The sequence below is a fragment of the Pteronotus mesoamericanus genome, unplaced genomic scaffold (assembly GCF_021234165.1).
Source record: "Pteronotus mesoamericanus isolate MK-2021 breed Mesoamerican mustached bat unplaced genomic scaffold, CSHL_Meso_final scaffold_1186, whole genome shotgun sequence".
NCBI lineage: Eukaryota > Metazoa > Chordata > Mammalia > Chiroptera > Mormoopidae > Pteronotus > Pteronotus mesoamericanus.
Genome location: NW_026555302.1, coordinates 13275704 through 13295702, shown reverse-complemented (window position 1 = coordinate 13295702; position 19999 = coordinate 13275704). Strand labels below are relative to the sequence as shown.

Here is a 19999-nt window from a genome sequence, read left to right as displayed (position 1 = left end):
GGGACAGCGTGAGAAGACACCTGACCACAAAGGAACAACACGCCAGTGGGGGACAGAACACGGCCGGGCCAGCTCCACCTCACCGCCTCCGTCACGCCCCTGCTGTACATAAGTCCTATTGTCACCAAATGACTTAGGAAACACCGGGTCACAGCGAATGGACTGCTTTCCAGGGCAGTAACCAGGCGTATTTCCCAATTATACTCATCAGGAGGAGCTAAATCCAAACATTTCCAAATGCATCGCTTTTGAAAATCTCAACAGTAACACTCCCGTGTCAGACGGAAATAATGCAACCCTTACTTCTTCTCCTACCATTTGTATGTAGAGTTACACTGATATATTAAGAGGCTGCAATGCTCACACAGGGGAGGTACGAGCATCGGGAGAGAATCCGCGGTAACGAGGCGCGTGTGACTGACGACTGCTCGCTCAGAGCTGCATCCCTCGGGGCCAAGTGTCTTACGTTTGCTCATTCTAATTCGATCACGATTCTATTTTTTTCCTTTCAGTGGGAGATTTTTAAATTTTAAACAATGACAGGAATGACAAAAGATGATTTTTTTTTAAAAAGGGAACTAGACATGAATAACTGAAAATTATCAATAAATTACCTTGAAAGCAGCATCATTTTGAGTTTTGTGATAGTAAATCCAGCTTTGTTTATTATTTCAATTATTTCCCCAGCTTTTGAAATTGCATCTGGTTTAATCAGGGCTAATGTTCTGTAAAGAAATAAAGAATAAGTTTCAAAATAAAAATAGCTCAGCAGATTTTACTTGTAATTCCCAAGCACTGTTTCGTTTCCTTAATCATCCTATATCATCAAACATCGTAATACATTATGAAGAGAAGTATACTGAAGGTCTCTTAAAAACTTCTACAAAGTTAACTACATATTTTTTCCAGGAAAAACAAAATAAAGTACCCAATCTAACAATAATAATAAAAGCTTAGGGAAAAATGTTATAATTGTCATTTTTTAAAAAACTGTTATTTTAATATGCCAAAATTAGAAAGCAGATTTTAAAAATTTCTATTTCTTTTAATACATTTCATAAAGAGGAAAAATTTCTAAAAAATTGTATTCAATGTAAGCTTGATTTCTGGTCTCGTTGACTTAAACACATGTAAGCCATTCAGCCAGGTCAGCGCTGGTTTGGAAATAATTATAAGCTCTTCCGTTAACACTTTCCCATTGTCCACATTCACACGTACGGCGCGGGTGATGCACGAAGAGCCAAGCGCCTCCTCCCCTGATCATGACAACGGCCAGCGGAGGCCACGCCGTCCTACCTTTCTTTCCTGCTGCCCAGCTGGCGAGCTGTGTACTGATCCCCATAGTCAATTAGCACCAGTTGTCGAGAGAAGATGTTCACTTTGTTGCCTATGAATAAATCTTCCAAGTGGAGATCCTCATATTTGGTCCGCTTTAAAAAGGTGCGATGATTCTTCACATCATGCTAGGACCAAAAATAATGACACAACGAAACAAAGTTATAAGCAGGGAGTGTTAATCTTACCATAAACTAGAAAAAGTTCTTAATTCTGCTTCATTAAGCATGGGTTACATTCTGTTTTGTTTCTGCTGTAAACGCAAACCATAATTTGTTCTGTAACTTCTGTATTTCCTAGTCTAGTCCAGTAATAACAAAAAATTCTCACACATGTAATACTTTTTAAAACCACTAAATATAAAGATTTGTGCACTGCCAAATCATTTCAGCAAATTAGTCCCTCTGAAATCCCAGAGAAATTCCGAATTTCTGCTTTCCTGCAATACTGATAGATTCAAAACTCCAACACCAAAAAGATTCATCCATAGAACGGATTGCTGATGAAGGAACACAGAGAAACAGGCAGAAGAAATAATCGATCTTCTTCAATTTGGCTTTTTGAAGAGACAACAGCTTTCAATAATGGTGACATATTTATGACTGGGACAATCTTTATTTATAACCACGTACTGGCTATTGCTTAATCCAAAACATGAATAACCCACTTCAGTTAAAGAATTCCTATTTAAAAACACAGATGTAAAAGTGTTTTTAAACATGCTATCTAAAATGCAGTCTGATTCCCCTCCCTATCCCAACTTCACACCCTTGCCAACTTTCAAGCACAGGAAGGTTTGTTTACCATTTCAACAGATCCATCCCCCGGGTAATACAAGAGCTCATAACGTCGGAAAAGCGAAGCGTTTGGGTCATACCACTCTGTAATGAAGACGAATCTTTCGCTGTGATTCTGCAAGAAGAAGGAGGATTTTTAATGCTAATATAAAATATGAGCAATTTCATATAAATTGAAAGCAAGACTTACCAAATATGTACAACAAACCATCTGTTATATTTATTAGATTGAATTAGCCTTTTCTAAATATATCAGTTGTCAACACACTCTGAGAAATATGTCCTTCTAATTTTTTCCTAAACAGCCTCAGACCTCAAACATGACTTACGAACTGCTCACTACTCCCCAGCCCACCGCCCCTCCTGAGTCAACTCGCCAGGTTTTGGAACGCGAGCTCCAGATCTGGCTACCGTCATAATTCATCCTGCCGAAGGCAAACTCGCACATCGACAGACCAGCAATAGAGTGCCACCAAAAAAATGTCTGAGTGGCCAGCTCTCAATTATATAAATTTTAACTTTCCTAAATTTAAGACTCTAACAGTATTAACATAATTCTGTTGTCCTTACAATCACACAACACCCTTTCTCTCCCTAGTAACTTCACACGAGTGTCTTTTTTTAGAAATCGTAGGAGAACGTGTAAGTCTAGGTCCTTGGAGAGGGAGATGCGCTGGCGAGGCAGGAGTGAGCCAGAAAAATCTATTCCTGAGGGGGAAGCTCTGCGAGGGGAATTCCTGCCCAGGCGAGGGGCAGGGCCGGGGAGCTGACAGAGCGAGGCACTGACAAGTGCGGCCGCAGCGGGGGCAGGGCAGGGGCGTGGGGGACCCGCCCGGGCGGCTGTGGGGCCTGAGGCAGGCTCACTGTTTGTGTACTTCTATATTTCACTACTTTACACCCAATTTATAAAAACTTTCCTTTGTATATCTACTAATTAAGGTGATTAGTCATGGCTTACATTAACATATTTAAAAATTTTTTAAGGTACATCAGTCAAATCATATATATATATGTATATATTTGCATTCAAACAAGCATACATTGAATTTCTCAATGCGCAAACAAAAACAGTCCTTTCTTACCAGGCCCACCCCCTCCAGGTGGCACCCACCCCAAACCCCTACAAACACGAGTGGTGGGTGGGGGGGGCGGTCAGAAGACATGCACCCCAGGGCACTACTCCTTACCCCCGACCCCCATTTGATTATTACTAAAAGTTCAACAACAGACTTTCTGTTTTGAATAGCGTAACAAGAGGCCTGTGAACTAAGCTGACGGAGAGGGTCCCTCTCGCACGCGACGGCCTCCGGCAGGCTCTGTGCGGGCCGAGCTGACAGGGGATAGAAGCACCCGCCCTCCCAGCCCCAGCCCCAGCCCCAGGTGCTGGGCAGGAGACAGGAGCACACACAGAGGTCAAGGTGACAGTCCGGCCCCTCAGGTCCTGACAACCATCCTCAACTGCCAAGTAAAGACCAGTACACATGCAACAGCAGCAAAAATGCAACATGGAAATGCAACACAGATGCGCTGTGTGACATGAGACTCCAGGCACTGGAAGGAAAGGGGTTCCTATGGGCATCACGACAAAAGCCACGCGTGGGCAGAGCTGGAAGCGAGCACAGATGTCGGCGTCCGGTAAACCGGAGAGGACAGCGTTCGCAAGAGGATATAGCCAGCTTGGTAGGAGTGAGGCTCACATTTTAAAAACAAAACGAAAATAGTGAGTCATTGAGCCAGTGAACATTCTGAGTAGAGAAATACAATTAGGAGGCTAATGTTTCAGTAACGTTCATCTTAATAGCAATCCAAGTGTCCACTAATGGAGGAATGAATAAACCAAATGGGATCTATACACACAAAGGAATATTGTTCAGCCTTAAAAAGGAAGGAAACTCTGACATTTGCTACAATAGGGATGAACCTTGAGGACATTATGCTAAGACAAGCCAGTCACAAAACGATAAATGCTGTGCACCACTTACACAAGGTCCCTAGAGCAGCCAAAATCACGGACACAGCAAGTAGACTGGTGGTTGCCAGGGGCCGGGGAGAAGGAAGTAGAAAGCCCTGTGTGTTGGCTGCAGAGGCCCCGTGTTTCCAGGTGAAAGAGCTATGGAGGCGGACGGCAGCCGACGGTCGCACATCATTGTGAGTATATTCAACACCGCTGGACTGTACACTGGCAGTGGTTAAGATGGTAAATTTTATGGTGTATATCTTACCACAATAAGACAAAATGGGTGAGAAAAGAGACCACAGAAGATCAGATATTCTACTCATGTGCTGACTTACTCACTCCCTGATCATTTATCAGCTGTTTATCTGAGCCGAGCTCTGCGGTGCGTTGGGTAAATTCCAAGAAAGCATCCCTGACTTGAAGGAGGCCAGTAAAACAAAACCCAAACGTGTAAACAAATTAGTGCAGGGCAATGCTGCAAGAACAACGTGGTGACGCGCTGGGGGCTAACGCTTTCTGCGAGGCACTTGCTTTGTGCTCAGTCCGTGGTCCTGAGCCCTCACACGTTTTACCCAGACAGCACTATGAGAGAGACATATGATGATCTCCATTTTAAAGGTGACAAAACTACAGCTCAGGTAGGCGAAACACCACGACCGAGAGGACAGCGCTTATGCAGAGGCAATGCCGGCAGCTGGACCCCAGGCCTCACGCTCTAAGCCACTCTCCGGAGACTGGGGGACGTCTGGGGGCAGCGCGCGCTGCCCTGTTGGCGGGGTCTCCTGAGCCCAAAGGGAGACCTTTCCATGTCATCTCCTGTTGAAGCAGATCTCAGTAAGCGACACAATGACGGTGAAAACCAGACCACACTTGTCAGGCTCATGGTCACTCAACCCATGCGTTGAAAAAGGTGCATCGTATTCTGGGATGCTACAGATCAGGAAAAATTCCTTCACCGTAGGCAACAAAACATTCTGTTCATGCAAAAGTGCTCCCTTGCCGAAGTCCCACTGGAACGGATTTATAAACTACTTCACAGCGAACAGCCTTGAACTAACTAGAAATCTGATTTTGAGGCTTTACGTGAGTAAATGGTAAGGTGGTCTCTGTGGACTGCGAGCGCTGTGGAGGACGCCACGCGACGATGGAGCTGACAGTGCCCCCGGTCTCTAGGGCTTCATCGGGCCGCCTCTGTGCACTTCCAGCTCCCCTGAACGACGCCACAGCAGAAACCCACAGAGTACGCGTGTGAGAACCTGCCACCCGCGCCAGTGGCTCCCAGTGAGGGCTGGTGAAACGTGGCTCCTCAAGAACAAATTCCACGTTGCCTTGAACATTCTGACGATACGGTGGCTCATTAAAGATTTATTTCCTGACACAGTAGGCACATACACAGAGCAATTCCTAGTGCTTTACTTTGGTGATAAGTACAATGGAAACGAGAAGAAAACCACCAAAATGTTTCTATTTTCCCATTGCCACAGGCTAGACTTCATGCGTTAACTTTTGTATCCAAACTTTACCAAACAGTCTTCCTCCAGGGCTTCATACAAGGATCAAGGACTTCTTATACATTGCATTGCGTCAAATGTTGGCTCTGGTGCGGCCAGAACCAGTTTCGAGCCTGTCCAGATTGTTCTCGGAGGGCTACTGCTCCCCCATGAACCGACCACGAAAGGCACATGGAAAGTGAGCTCGAAGGAAAGGGCTTCGTGTGGAGTTCCGGCGCAGCGCCTCGCCTTCGAAAGTCCGACAGGTGTGTTACATTCAGAGGAAAAGGCAGGTGAGTCAGTAAACTTCGCTCATTATCCCACGGCACTTAAATTCCTTAAGAGCTAAGTAAAACTGTTGCAATCACTTATCTTTAAAAAAAAAAAAAAAAGTTTAAGGCCAATCATATTCTCCTTTTGCGAAAACATGATGTTCAACATGGAGTCCACATATTTCCAAGATAGTATTTTCTTTTTAAAAAGTCCCTTGAGATAATATTGCAGAAGCCGAAGGTGTCGCTGTTGGTCTTTCACAGAAGACAAGTCAATGCTGTAGGAATTGGAACAGAGTAAAAAATGCCAGAAAAGAACCAGTTCCCTGGTCTGAGTGGAACGGTGTTAAGAGGCACAGCTCCGGTTTCAGGGAGGAAAGGGCTTCTCTGCCTTTTCCAGCTTGGGCCCCTGGAGGCCTCGAAAAGTCCTCCTCTCAGACTTCTGCAGCTGCTTACTCCTGTAAACTTAAATCTCCCTGTTGCCACATGAAAAACCAGCGCCACGCCCTGCCTGCTGGGAAGCCTGGCCCCGGGAAAGCCAGGCTGGGCTCTGCTTTAGACACCCTGAAGGAAACACAGTTATTGTGGGGTCTCCCCAGACCGCCCAGCCATCGGGTATTTCTGTGTTTGGCATTCTATTTTCACAAAATTTCAGGGATCGAAAGAACATGACTGATGAGGAAACAGAAGGTCAAACAAGTTAAGTGGTTGGCAGGGTTTCATGGCTGGTTAAGCAGCAGCGTTCTGCAGAGACCCTGGTTTCCTGACGGCCAGATCGCCGTTCCCATAGTGACGCACGGGGCTGTCATCTGGCCGCTTCTGGAGGACAGACATGATATCGCCTATTTCTTTGGAAACTCCAAAGTTACCTTCCTAGTTCTGAGACCTTGGGGCGGGGGTGGGGAGGGGGAGAAACAAATAAATACTACCGAAAGAAAAATCCAAGGCAGCAAGTAAACATGTTCAGCACTAGGTTCTTGATAAAACAGCAAAAATCCTTCTCCAAAATTCAGAAACAGAAACAAACAAAAAACTCAATGCTCGTTTGTCTGTATGCCTGCTTAATTTCTATTTCCAGAAAGATTCTGAAAGAGGACATCTTTTTTGCCTTTGGGGGTAAGCATGGGGCTGTGACCAGCACCCTAGAAAACATCCTTGATGAAGTACTAAGTAACTCCAGCGGAAGTTATCTGCCAGGACCACTTGTCAACAATTACTGAGCCATGATACTCCAAAAGAGAAACGGTTCCGAACTGAAAAAGAAATACTGGGTCTAACAATATAGCGTGGGGCAAAAGTAGGCTTACAGATGTTTGTGTGGAAGATAATACAATAATTAAACAATGATTGTACAAGAACAAACTCTTGTGTTTCATATACTCACAAATGTCAACCTACTTTTGCCCCAGCCTGTAGTGGCAAGAGAATACTCAGGTGATTATATGCTATTCACTTAGTATTCAGTTAGAAAATGGACTTTATTGTTGGCCAGAAGCCATTCTTGTAGTGCAGAAAATGACCACATAAATGGTATCTTTAAGTTTGTCTTTTTTTAAAATCCAGAAGCTGTTGCCAAGGCCCTGGCCCTGCCGGAACCACGCACAGCACCCCCCCCCCCGCTGCGCCTCCGCCCACTCGGGGCCTGGCCGGCCAGCGTTGACTGCACCGAGGTCGCTCCTGCCCTCGGACTTGCCCACGGGTCTGGCCAGTGGGAAGCAGCGGCTAAAGATAGCTTTTCTCCCAAGCCCTTCCCTGCCAGATCGCACTGGTCGGTCGCCCCCCTCCAGCAAGGCACACAGTGCCGGGTCAGTCTGCCCGTCTGTCTGTCCATCCATTGCAGCTCTCTCTTCACCCGATGGGCCTAGGGGCCTAAAGGCTCCTGGCTGCTGCCCACCGCCCAGCTCTGCCCACAGTCCTCTACATCGTCTTGTCAGGAAACATCTCGAGGACACGTCACGTAGGCCGTGTCCACGTTCCTGCGAGGACTAGCCGACTTCGGGACACAGATGCTTGCTGCCTCACACTGCCTTTCCAGACCATCTTCACAGGGGTGTACGTGTGGTGGAGGTGGAGATGGGGTGGCCTTCGGTCACCGGTGCTTTCGCTGTCGTATCTAAGAAGGCTTCGCCTAATCCAAGGTCACAGAGATTTATGCCTATATTTTCTTCTAAGAGCTTTATAGTTTTAGCTCTTACATTTAGGTCTATAATCCATTTTGAGTCACTTTTTATTTTAGGGTCTAAATGTATATTTTTGCATGAAGGCAGCCATCCAATCGCCCCAGCTCCCTTCGTTGAAAGGACGACTCTTTCCTCCTCGCATGGCACCGGCGTTTCTGTTGGAAATCAGCTCACTGTAAAAGGTTTATTCTGGGCTCTCAATTCCGTTCCTCTGGTCTATCTGTTGAGCCCTAGGCCACCACTACACTGCCCTGATTACTGTACCTTTATTGTAAGTTTTGAAACCAGTATACGTTCTTCAGTTTTGCTCTTTTTAAAAACTGTCTTGACTATTCTGGGTCCTTCACATTCCCATATCGATTTTAGGGTCAGCTTCTCACTTTCTGCAAAAAATATCTCCTGGGATTTTGATAGGGGCTGCACTCAACCTATTCACCACTTGAGAGAGAATCGCCACCTTAACGACTCTGATGCTGCCGATCCACGAACACAAAATGCTGCCATTGGCTGAGACCTTCAGCTTTCCCTGGCAGTGCTCGGCCGTTCTCGTGTAAGCCTTGCACTTCTCTGAAAATATCCCTAAATATTTGTTTTCATGTTGCTGTGAATGGAATTGATCTGTTAATTTCCTTCTCCGATTGTTACTGTAGTACACAGAAATACAACAGACTTTTCTACATTGATCTTACATTCTGCGACCTTGCTGAACACATTAGTTACAACAGTTCTTAAAAATAGATTCCTTAGAATTTCCTACATTTAAGCCCATATCATCTGTGAATAGAGAGAGTTTTACTTCTTCCTGTCCAATCTGGATGGCTTTTCTCTCTTTTTTCCTTGCCTGAATGCAATGGCTCCAACTTCCATTTCAATGTTGTGTAAAACCAGCGAGAGAGGAATGAGCCTGAGTACTTCTGAGCATCGGTTCAGGGATGCAGATCCCAGCAGCTCTAAGCATGATCGCACCTGTGGGGGGGCGGGGGTGGGCAGGAGCACTGACCATTAGGCAGTATCTGAGGGGCTCCAAACGAGGATCATCTTTTCCACCTTTTGGAATATCATTGGCATGTGATTCATGGGTTATTATAATTTAGTAGTTTACTGTTTTGGGTTTTCTTTAAATGAGATAAAGGATATTTTTGGTTTGAGTAAAAGATTAAAAAAACATTTTCTAGTTTAATCCCAAACGAGGGCATTTTTTTCCTTTTTTTATCATTTAGGTTTCAGTTTTCTAATTTGTGAAAGGGAAGTCTGTGCCTTTGGCTTTACAAGAAGTAATCTGTGATACTGTACATGCTGTGCCTTCTTGCTGATAGGGCTTCATGTGCCCCATCGATGTGATTATAAGCAACATGCAACTAACCAAAGCCTCACAGGACCTCGTTCCTGAAAGGAACGTGTCCCGTGGTGGAGGAGTGCCATCTAGTGCTCAATGTGGATTCCAACACATCCAGGCCTCAGCCGCTGTGCAAACACCCCGCGATTTTAGCCCTGTAATTATATACTAAATCATAATAATTTTGCAGAAGCCCTAATTGAGTATCAAAATATGAATTTTGATTTCTGAATAAAATTTTTATCACTCATATCCTCTAGAAATTCAATTTCTAAAACGGAAGTAAAGTCTTCGCTTCTCTATAGCCACAGAAAATGCAGAAGAAATTGACTCCTAAAAAAATAAACATCTTGCTCCCAGTTGCAGTAGATTAGAAGTAGCACAGGCCAGGCTGGGCAAGTTCAAATCCAGGCTCTGTCACTCACTAGCAGCATAAATTTGGGTGGTTGTGTCTGTGTGTGTGTCTGTGTTTACTCTGAGACTGTTTCCTTCTGTGAAAAGAATTTGATACAAAGTAGTCATTCAATGAGTAATAAATAACTATTAAGAAAAATAGACTTCCCATCCTTATTTATAAGTCAATGTTTCTTTTGGTTTTTAATATATCCCTCTCCAGTCACCAATCAACAATTTCATTTCTCTCTACTCCTTTGCATAAAAAAAGGACATTAACCTGAGTTTTTTAATCCTTCCCCCAATTTAAAAAAAAACAGCCCCAAGTAAGTTCAAAGCGTTTTTTAGCCACTGAAGAAATTACCAGGTTCAAACAGCTACTCTACAGAAGATGAGTGTTCTTTGCCTGCTTTCTAACATCTAATAAATTGCTCGACCAGGTTTTAAACATTAAAAAATAATGATTTTTTAAAAAATCCTGTTAAACTATTTCAAGAATAGCCCTGACTGGTGTGGCTCTGTGGGTCGGGCATTGTCCTCACAAGCTGAAAGGTCATGGGTTTGATTCCCAGTCAGGGCACATGCCTGGGTTGTGGGCCAGGTTCTTGGTCAGGGGTAATGTGAGAGGCAACCAATTGATGTTTTTCTCTCACATCGATATTTCTCTCCCTCTTTTTCCCTCTCTAAAAATAAATAAACATCTTTTTAAAAAACTATTTCAAAAATATCTTCCTCGTGACATAAAATGAATGGTTTAATCTGTGTGTGTGTGTGTGTGTGTGTGTGTAAGAAAGAAATTTTTTTAACCCTTGGATTAATTTCATTAACTTACTCTTGCAAACTCTCCAAATTCGCATCTCTTTTGAGCCTAATCCTGTCTTTAAGATTACATTGTAATTACGTTGTATTATCCGTACAAGCAAGAACTGAGCTGTGACACAGAGGCACGGTCTCCCGGAGGCTCCCTGTGTCACTCTGGGCAGCCTTGGGGGCGATCGGTGTGTGAGGGCCAGGCCTGGGATGCACGTGAGGAACCCGCCTGCCCTCCAGGAGCTCGCGGTCCCCACTAACGGTGGGGCCCCTCACTGGGAAAGCTGGAAGGCAGGTTAGCGGGAAACTCCCGAGGTAGCGCGTCTTTGAAAGTGGGCGGACCCAGTGTCCACCAGCACTGCCCTCCAGGACACGAGGCAGGGCCCCGGGGAAGCAGCAGAGGCGGCGGCGGCGGCAGCAGGAGCGAGAGGCGGAGCAGAGAGGCCCCCAGTTCCTGCTCTCGCTGGGCCTTGGGCGTGTCTCTCTTTTCTCTCCTGGATTTTGGATGCCTGTCCCTCTCTGTCTTGGTCCTGGAAATCTTTCGCTCCCTCCTATGGAATTTAAGTTAATTCCATAAACTTAAAGAGCAGAACAATTTAGCTCAAGTGGTAGATCTGTACTTGCCACTAGATGGAGGAATTTTCCTTGTTCCCAAATCCGTATCCCTGAACCTAGGTGACAAGGACCAGATAGGCCTGATGGGTTCATTGTACTTTTACAACCAAATCACTGAATAATAAAATTTCAAGGCTGCCGGCTAATCCATTTAAGCTGAGTAGAAATGCATTAATCTCAGCTCTAATACTTGCTAAATACATTATCAGACATGCTCAGGGCTCAAGAACTATTCCTGTCCTCTCCCCTCCCTCCCTCCCTGCTCCCTGACCCTTACTGTTTCCATCCGGAAAATGAACTATGATAGAAATTGAGAGAGAAGGTATTTAATATATTATTTAATATATAAAAGTAAATTTCAAATATCCACAAAATTGGACAGTAACACCACTAACCTCAAATAGTTATTTCTAAAACTTGTTTTAGACTTCACCACCCTTCCGTTTTCCCCGCTCTCTTCTCACTGGGCAGCATTCTAGTGAATGTGAAGTAATGCACTGCATATGTGGAGCACATCACAGCTTGTAGACGTCTTCCATAAACATTCTCTCAGGTGACCCTCACAACAATGCTTTAAAGTATTCCGAACGGAAGTTATCACTCTGACTTTAGGGATGAGAAAACAACCGCCTGGCAAGATCGCCAGCCGCACAGGGAATAAGCGCTGAAGCCAGGGCTGCAGTTTGGGCTGGGGAGCCCCGGGGCCCAGCTCCACATCGGAGCTCCCCGCGCGATGGCGGCCTCCTCCCTGCAGGCAGCCCCCGGACGGCCGGACACCTGCCTGCTAGGGCCGGTCCAGGGCCAGCTGCTTCGCTTACCTTCAGCAGACACAGGCAGTAAATCCTGAAGTTTAACAATGTATACGAGATGTAAAATAATCATTACCGATCAGTCTTAATGGGGCTTTTCATCCACAGAACACACAGTAATCTATAATCTTTCTTTCTCAACACCCTGAGTAGGGAAGGTAAAATTTTTACTAAAGTTCAGATCCATTGTTTGATGTATGGATGAAATGTATAGAAATCCCAGGTGAGAGCTTAGGAGAACCAGGCACCATGGCACGCTACTGGCAGAGCGCAATCGGTGGGACCTTTCTGGCGGGTGTTTTGGCGATGCATGTCAAAAAGCCTTGAAAACGCACATGGCCTCTCACCCAATTATTCCATTTCTAATTTATTCACAGGAAATAATTGTGGATGTGGGTAAAGATGTATCTGCAAAAATACGTTAACTATGGTGTTAAAAGACAAAATTAATAAGTGGAATGGTTAAATGAGAGCAAATGAAAGAATAAAATAGTGGAAAAAATAAAACAGTTCCTAAAACTGATCTGGAACAATATATAAGATATATTAAGTGGAAATAAACAGATCTGTAAGTAATGTATACAAGGGAAACATACTTTAAAAGATACATACATGTATGTGTATATATATATACACGAATACATGTAGGTATGAGTGACTGGGATAGTATATAAAATATTATTACTGATTATATATACTCAGTGATATTTCAGGTGAATTAAGTGTATTTTCACTTCTATATTTTCAAATCTCCAAAAATGACTATTTCTATAACAGAGTAAGTTAAATATTTGATGTAGGTATGAATATATACATGCTATGTATCTTATATATTATATATGTATATATTTTATAGTATAATTAATGTATACTCTATAAAATATATACAGCATATATATATTTAAATTGTATAAAAACTAGGGAAAACAGAGGGTGGAATTTAAATTTACATATATCAGAGAATGTAGAGCCTTTATGCATGCATGTGGAAATACATTTTTAAAAAATAAAGCAATACAAAAAAGGCAGAGTACATGCGATAAATTAGGAGAAATAACACTAGCAACTTAATTAGACAAAGTGCCTGGTATGAAAATAAACTTGGAGTGAGCAGTATATTTCAAAAGCTACAATTTCTCACATCTAATTAACAGAAAGTCTTTAAATGTCGACAGCTTTTGAAAGTGAAGTCATTCAAGCAGCCTTTGCAGGAAAATGAACGTAAGGTTCATAGGAAGCACTTGAGGAGGAGACGCTTCAGTCTCAGGCCACAGCGCCGCCAAAAGGGCGCCGGTGAAATCACAGCAGCAAGCGCGCTGTCCCCGCAGAAACTGCGGGGCCCACCCCGGAGTGCGCGACCCTGCTCCCTGAGAAGGCCTCATGGAAACCGAAGCCCAGGAAGGGGCAGTTCAGTTGGGAAAAGCACTTATGAGGAAGAAACTGGGAATCATTGATCTTCAAAGGTAAGAGCAGAACAGAAAAATATCCTCCTGAGTGCATAGGATCATAAATGTGACAGGCAGAATGAAAACAGGCACTGAAAGACCATCTACTAGGGCTGGAGTTTAAATAAGGCGGATGCAAGCGAAGTAAAGTGTCTCGCCGGAACAGGACAGCTGGATGAGATGCATTATCCCCTGCACTGGAATGACACCAAAATCCTCCCCAAGTGCCACAGGGTGTCAGACCCGCTCTCCTCCTGTCCCCAGGCCGGTCGCCTTCCCCGGCCCTGCCACCCGGGGCTCCCTCGTCCCTCTGACCCTCGGACAGGCCTGGGCCCTGGCGGCAGCCTCTGCTGTCACGCGCCCCTCCTGGACCTCCACCCGGCCAGCTCCAGTCTGAGACCTCGGCGTTCAAGTCACCTCCTCAAAAAATGAAAAATGAAGCCATCTTCTCACAAGGACCTTCCCCAGCTGTCCCACGGAAGATCGTCTGCTCCTGGAGGCCGCCATGCTCACAGGACTCAGTTCAACCTTCCTCCCAGTGCTTAGCAACATTGGTGACCGCGTTCGCTTATTTGTTTACATAGATTGCACGTCTCCCCAAGTAAGAAATACAAAAGAATTCAAAAGAAGTTACAGCATCCAGCAAGCTTTCCCTGGCCACCCCAGGCAAGGGCAGATCGCTGTATTTTGTTACACTTTTCTACCTCCCTTGTGATTTTTCTTCTGTAACCCAAATTATACTTGTAATTTTTTTCTAACATCAGTTCCTCCCAAGAAGTTCTATGGGGTAGGAGCCACTGTGTGCTAATTTATCCATCAGTGTATAGCCAGAGCCTGGCACACGGAAGGCAATAAATATGTGTGAGAATGAGTGAATAATTGATGATGAAGAAAAGGTGGGTGATGAAACTGAATCTCAATCTTACCTCACTCACAAAAATTTACTCCACATGGGTTAAAGACTTACATCGCATCTTCCTGAAACTGTAAAACTAGAAACCGGAGGGGAAAAGCTCCTTAACGTTGATCGGTCTTGGCGATGATTTTTCACATCAATTATAAACCACAAATATTCTGCAACCAAATTCATTTAGAAAGTCCTGTCAGTCTAGGCCGGCGCACGCCAACCTACAACCGCCTCTTTAAACACTCCACAGCGCTGCCGAAGCGGCCGCGTCACGGCCCACCCAGCCTTCTCCCTCTTGAAAGGCATTTGGTTGTCTGTCATTTGTCCCGTTACAAACACTGTATTTCTGTCACTGGCTTGAGCCTCCTCCAACCAGGCTCAGCTTGGTCCTATGTTCCTACCTCTTGTGCAAGATCTATCATTTAAACTGTTTTAAGAGTACAAAAACAGCAGAAATGTCCTTAGGAGCATTTTATCACAAATTTATAGTATTTTTTTTCAAAATTTTGGATCCTCCTAAGACAATTTTTTTTTTGGAGTGTTTTGGGGGATATAAATAACATATATTAGCAATATATTAGTTTCAGGCCTGCAACATAACAACTCGATATTTGTATATATTGCAAAGTGATCCCCACAATAAGTCTAGTCAACATCCATCAACTCACATAGTTTGAAAAAAATGTTTTTCTTGTAAAGAGAACTGTTAAGATCTACTCACTTAGCAACTTTAAAAGATGTGACACAGTGTTATTAACTACAGTCACCGCGCTGTCCCTTACATCTACAGGACTGACTTATTTTATAACCAGAAGTTTGTACCTTTTGTCCCCCTCCGCCATCAATCTGTTCTAAGATAGTAGACCTTACATGTTCTTCACACACACACACACACACACACACACACGATGGAGGGCTTAGCGAATGCTGCAGTGGGGATCACTTTGCGATACATAAGTGCATCAAATCAATACTTTGTACATCTTAAAGTTACACGATGTTACACGTCAATTATATCTCAAAAACTGGGTAAAACAAAGTAAGAAAGGATGGGGGATAAAAAGGCAGAAGAAAGGTAAAGAGCTCCATATGAAGAAAATTAGGGCATTAGATTAACCTAACAGTCACTGCTTAGTTTTGCAAATACTACTGGTCCTTGCTAAAGAAGAATCCCACAGACTGCATTGGCAATAGAGTATATGTAAAAATATTTTTTAAGTTTCTGCTTTCTGATTTAGGCTCTAAACTTTCTAGCTCAGTTACAGCAAATGATATCCTGCCTGGGGCTTTGAAACTGCAAGTATCAGTTCAAGCAACAACAACAACAAAATTCTGGATGGATAAGAAGCATGTTCCCCCCCCCCAAAAAAAAGAAAAACCCCAGTAAACCTATTTAGAAGAAACGTTATAAAGCTAGAACTTGGAAATCATTTCATGGAAAAAATCCTGCTCTTATTTAGTAATCATGACACTCTTTTTGAAGGTTCCGTTAAGACAACAACTTGGGGACACCTGCTTAATCTCAGTTTTGTGGAACAGCTGACAACGGTTAAAGGCCTTAGACTAGTGACTCATCTTGGCTGACAGGATCCGAGCCAATGCCCCATTTTAGAAGACGGATAACGTTCATCTCACTATATCAGTCACAAGAGTCTTAGAACTATCTCCTCTATTCTCTTGATGCATTAAAGTAAGCACACCGATGACTCTAGCATATTCTTTATCTTAAGTGCCATGTATGTGAGATGCACCAAACGTAAGATAAAGGCGGTTCTAGAACATGCAGGCAGAACCTAGCTCTGGTGCTGAAAGCTCTGGCTGTAACAAGTCGGATGCAGATGGAAGCTGACCTGATAACTTAACTGGGATGGGGCAGAAGCCATGCCAGCTGAGCGAGAAAGCCTTGTGCTCAGCGGCCTGCAGAGGCCGCCGGCCTCCGACCCAGGACATGCGCCCGGGGCTATAGGCTGAACACCGGAGAGGACGCTGTCCCTCTCTCTTTCCCTAAAGGCCTGTTCTTCCTCATAAAGGACTGACAACACCAGACATGGGAGAGGGATCTGGATGCAGGAAGCAGCTTGGAAATTCTCCTCTAGTCAAGGCTAGGTTTTCATTAATTTCAGAGTTTTTCCTGCCCCCCCGCCCCAACACACACAAAATTGTCACTAGGTCAAAGGAAGAATAAGAATTGCATGCCTTGAGAATGCAACTACTTTGTCTTTTAAAGCACTTATTATTCAAAGTACCCTATGTCTTGAACTTTGTCATGACTCACAGCATGAAATATATTTTACGTCAGAACCCGGGACACACAACGTACATACAAGTTAAAATAAAAGTTCCATCGAAGTTACCCTCACTATACGCAACGGATGCTGTGTCTGTTTCGTCTTTTTTTAACGCTGGCTCCACACCGCAGCTGATTTCACGAAGGAGCGATGGCTTACGGTCTGCACCGCTGCCGCAGGACAGCCCACGGCCGGCCCCGCCCACCTCTCCGTCACAGCTCACGCTCCTCTCTGCCGGGCGTCCCCCCTGCCGCCAGCACCCCACTTCCATCCATTTTCACACCAACTCATAGGCCAGTTCCAGAAATGGGAGTCCCAGGGCCTTCGGTCTTGTCAGTGCTGCCTGGAGCCTTCCCCAGGTCCTTGCGCCTCCCCGTACAGACCTCAAGGCAAGAGTCACTTCCTCGAGGGGCCTTCGCTGACCAGCAGTTTGAAGGAGGCACACACACAGCTCCAGCCGAGACAGAGGGCGGGGGGCAGTTCACTGCTCCTTGGGATTGTGGGACGTCTGACTGAGAAAATGTAAGGCAGGCACAAACAAAACGAAACAAAACAAACAGCACTCTGCAAATGTCACTTTCTACCTCCCTATGCCATTGCACAGGTCTTTGAATTCTGCCATTAAAACTTGATTCCACTTGTTTCGGGGTGGCTTTTCTGACTCTAAGAAGTGAGAGCCACCCTCCAATATCCCCCACGTACTTCGTACCTTCTCAGAGCACTTACATTCTTATTATTTTTATTCATTCAGCAAATATCTGAGTGCCTAGTATGGTCCAAGCATATTAGCAGTAAACAAAACGAAGTCCATTCCTCTAACAGTTCGCAGTTTAGCGAGACTGACAAATCTAGACACAAACAAGTTCATGTGACAAGTACACCAAAGATGTACACAATGTAAGGTGGTAACAAAAAAGAATGAAGTGTCAACTTTCTCCAAGTAGACAAGTAAGGCGCCGCAGGAGAAGATATGCCTCACCGGGGTCTGGGAGGAACGACAGAAACCCGGCGGGCAAACAGGGGGTGCGGGTATCCTGGGTTCAGGGTCACACGTGCAAAGGGGAACGAAGCAAGCTCACTGCCAGTTGGAAGTGACTCGGTACATTCAATGAAAAGGCAAGTAGCTAAAAGGCCAGGGGCCAAGGGGAACGTCTAGAGAAGGAAGAGGCAGGAGAGGAGGCTGGCAGATAAGCGCTGGGTCGCGGAGGGCCTGCGCGCCAGTCCAGAGACTTTGAATTTTATGCTAAAGGAAGTGGGGAGCCTGGAGTGTTACAGAGGTAACATCAACAGATTTCAATTCTAGAAAATTCCTTCTCATGGCGGAGAAAATAATGGATTGGGGAACTGTCAGACTGTTAAAGGCACCATTAAAATAGTCCAGGCAAGAAAAGAGGAGACCTTAAACGAAACAGGATTGACTGACCAACTGGATACGGGAGACAGAAGAGAGAAAGGGATGCAAATAACTCTGGTTTCTGGTTTAGCCTATTATACAGTGGTGTCATTCATTGACTTGGGGACCTAAGAGAAACCAGGTGGAAAGAGAACAAGTTCCATCTGGGTCCCATCGAGTGTGAGGGGCCTTTGTGATAACCAGGTAGAGACGTCCAGGAAACAGCTAGGCTAGGGGTTAGCAGGGCTCGGATGGGACCTGAAATTGAGGAAGAAAGTTTAGGCACTAGGAGAACTGTGTGTAGGTGGCATTTAGAAAGCAGGCAAAGCCAGCGGGGGTGGGGAGTGGTGTGGAAGTGCAATAGATGCCCTTGAGTTTCCGTTGTTACAGAGAGCCTAAATAAATTCTGAGAATTACTCGATTAAGCACTTAAAAAGCCATTAGAAACTTAAGCAAGAGGAACTTTACTGAAGCCATTAGAAAAGTCAGACAACAGAATGTTGAGAGTGAAAGTGAAGAGGCAGAAGTTGAAGCCAATAAAAACACTGTGCTTTCTAGCAGTTTACTAGTAGGCAGATGGAAGAATTGCGGAGAAATACGAGGCAGAGAATGTGTTTTTGTTTTATTTCATTTTCTTGAGATGTATGGTTTTAACAGTGAGGAGAAGGAAGTGGAGAGAAAAAGCCTAAAATCACACAAAAAGAGAAAAGCAAAAAGTATGGTCTTGAATGTCAAGGAATGAGATCTAAGGAAAAGATGGATGTGTTTTCCTTCAGCATCTCTTCCTCTAAATTAGAAACACAAGACTTCACAGTGGATAAAAATGTAGAACAATGTGTAGGTTGGGGCCATGAGGTTGAAGAAATTGACTGTTAGACTGCCGTCTGCTTAGGATGGAGGAAGAAGGCGGCGCAGGGTTTGCAAAGTGAAGGTCTGAACGGGGCTCTGGGGGAACAGGGCAGGGCAGACTAGGGTAACGAAAACGGAGAGAGAGGGGGCGCTGAGTGGGGCTCGGGTACTAAATTCACAGCTATACCCACCTGACAGCAGTCAGCTGTCTGTCCTCCAGCCTGTCATTCACAATTGTTGAAAATTTTGGTAATCATGTGAATTAAATACAACCCTGGTGTTCTCAAGCAGGAGAGCAAATTGAAATCACCTGTGGGCTTTAAAAAATGCAAATCTCCAACCCTACTCCAATTAACTCAGAATTTCTAGGGCCGTAGCTCAAGCAAGTGAATTTTCCAGAAACTCTCCAAGTTACCTAGACCGGGCATTCCTGTTTAAAACAAAAAACAAACAAAAAAACCCCAAAAAAGCACGGATCCAGAAGGAATCAACTGGCTCCTCCTAAGTAGCCCTTAGACGGGGTGCGGGACAGGGCTCCGCCACCTGGGGGAGCAAAGACTAAGGTCCGGGGAGACCCGGAGCAGGGTTGACACAGTCACGTACCCGCCGTTACACACTCTTAAATGAAGCGCGCTAAGTCAAGCCGAGCTTGAAAAATGCAACGATGAAAATGCAAACATTTACAAAGTTTACTCGGAAAGATGTTTCACCCCCGGCTGTTAAGACTCCGTGTCTTACCCCAAAACTTTCCGTTACATTACTCTGGAGGCGCAGCTGTACTAAAGAGACAATGGGGCGAAGGTGCAAGGGCCGGGGACGCCTCGAGCACCCATTAGCCCCAGCCCCAGGACTGGAGACGCTGCGTCACCAGGACCGCGGAGCCGTTCTTCTGGCTTCGCCTGGCACTCACCATAGTCTCAGGTGCTCTGCCCACGGAAATAGGTCTCACGCCGACCGGAGGACCGACAACGACACCGACGCCCAGTTACTCAGGCAACAGAGCCCCGCCTACTGCTGGACGCTGCGCGGAAGTCACTGCCCCGTTCCCTTTTCCCTATTGGCTGGAAGTAATCAAAGCTCCGCCCACTAGGTCGACAGGCACGCCCTTTGACGCCGTGGCTTG

General features: G+C 45.0%; 1 protein-coding gene across 3 annotated transcripts in view; it reads right to left on the bottom strand.

Annotated features, from left to right (window-relative positions):
• The window catches only part of NME7 (NME/NM23 family member 7), an 89551-nt gene extending 69668 nt beyond the window's left edge, over positions 1-19883 (bottom strand). For all 3 annotated transcript variants that reach the window (XM_054587803.1, XM_054587805.1, XM_054587804.1), the window contains exons 1-4: positions 19787-19883; positions 2140-2247; positions 1297-1463; positions 615-725 (exon numbers count right to left, since the gene is read on the bottom strand). In XM_054587803.1, coding sequence (XP_054443778.1) covers positions 615-725; positions 1297-1463; positions 2140-2247; positions 19787-19789 — 389 coding nt within the window. In that variant the 5' untranslated portion in view covers positions 19790-19883. The remainder of the gene's footprint in view (positions 1-614; positions 726-1296; positions 1464-2139; positions 2248-19786) is intronic.
• Between the last annotated feature and the right edge of the window lie 116 nt (positions 19884-19999).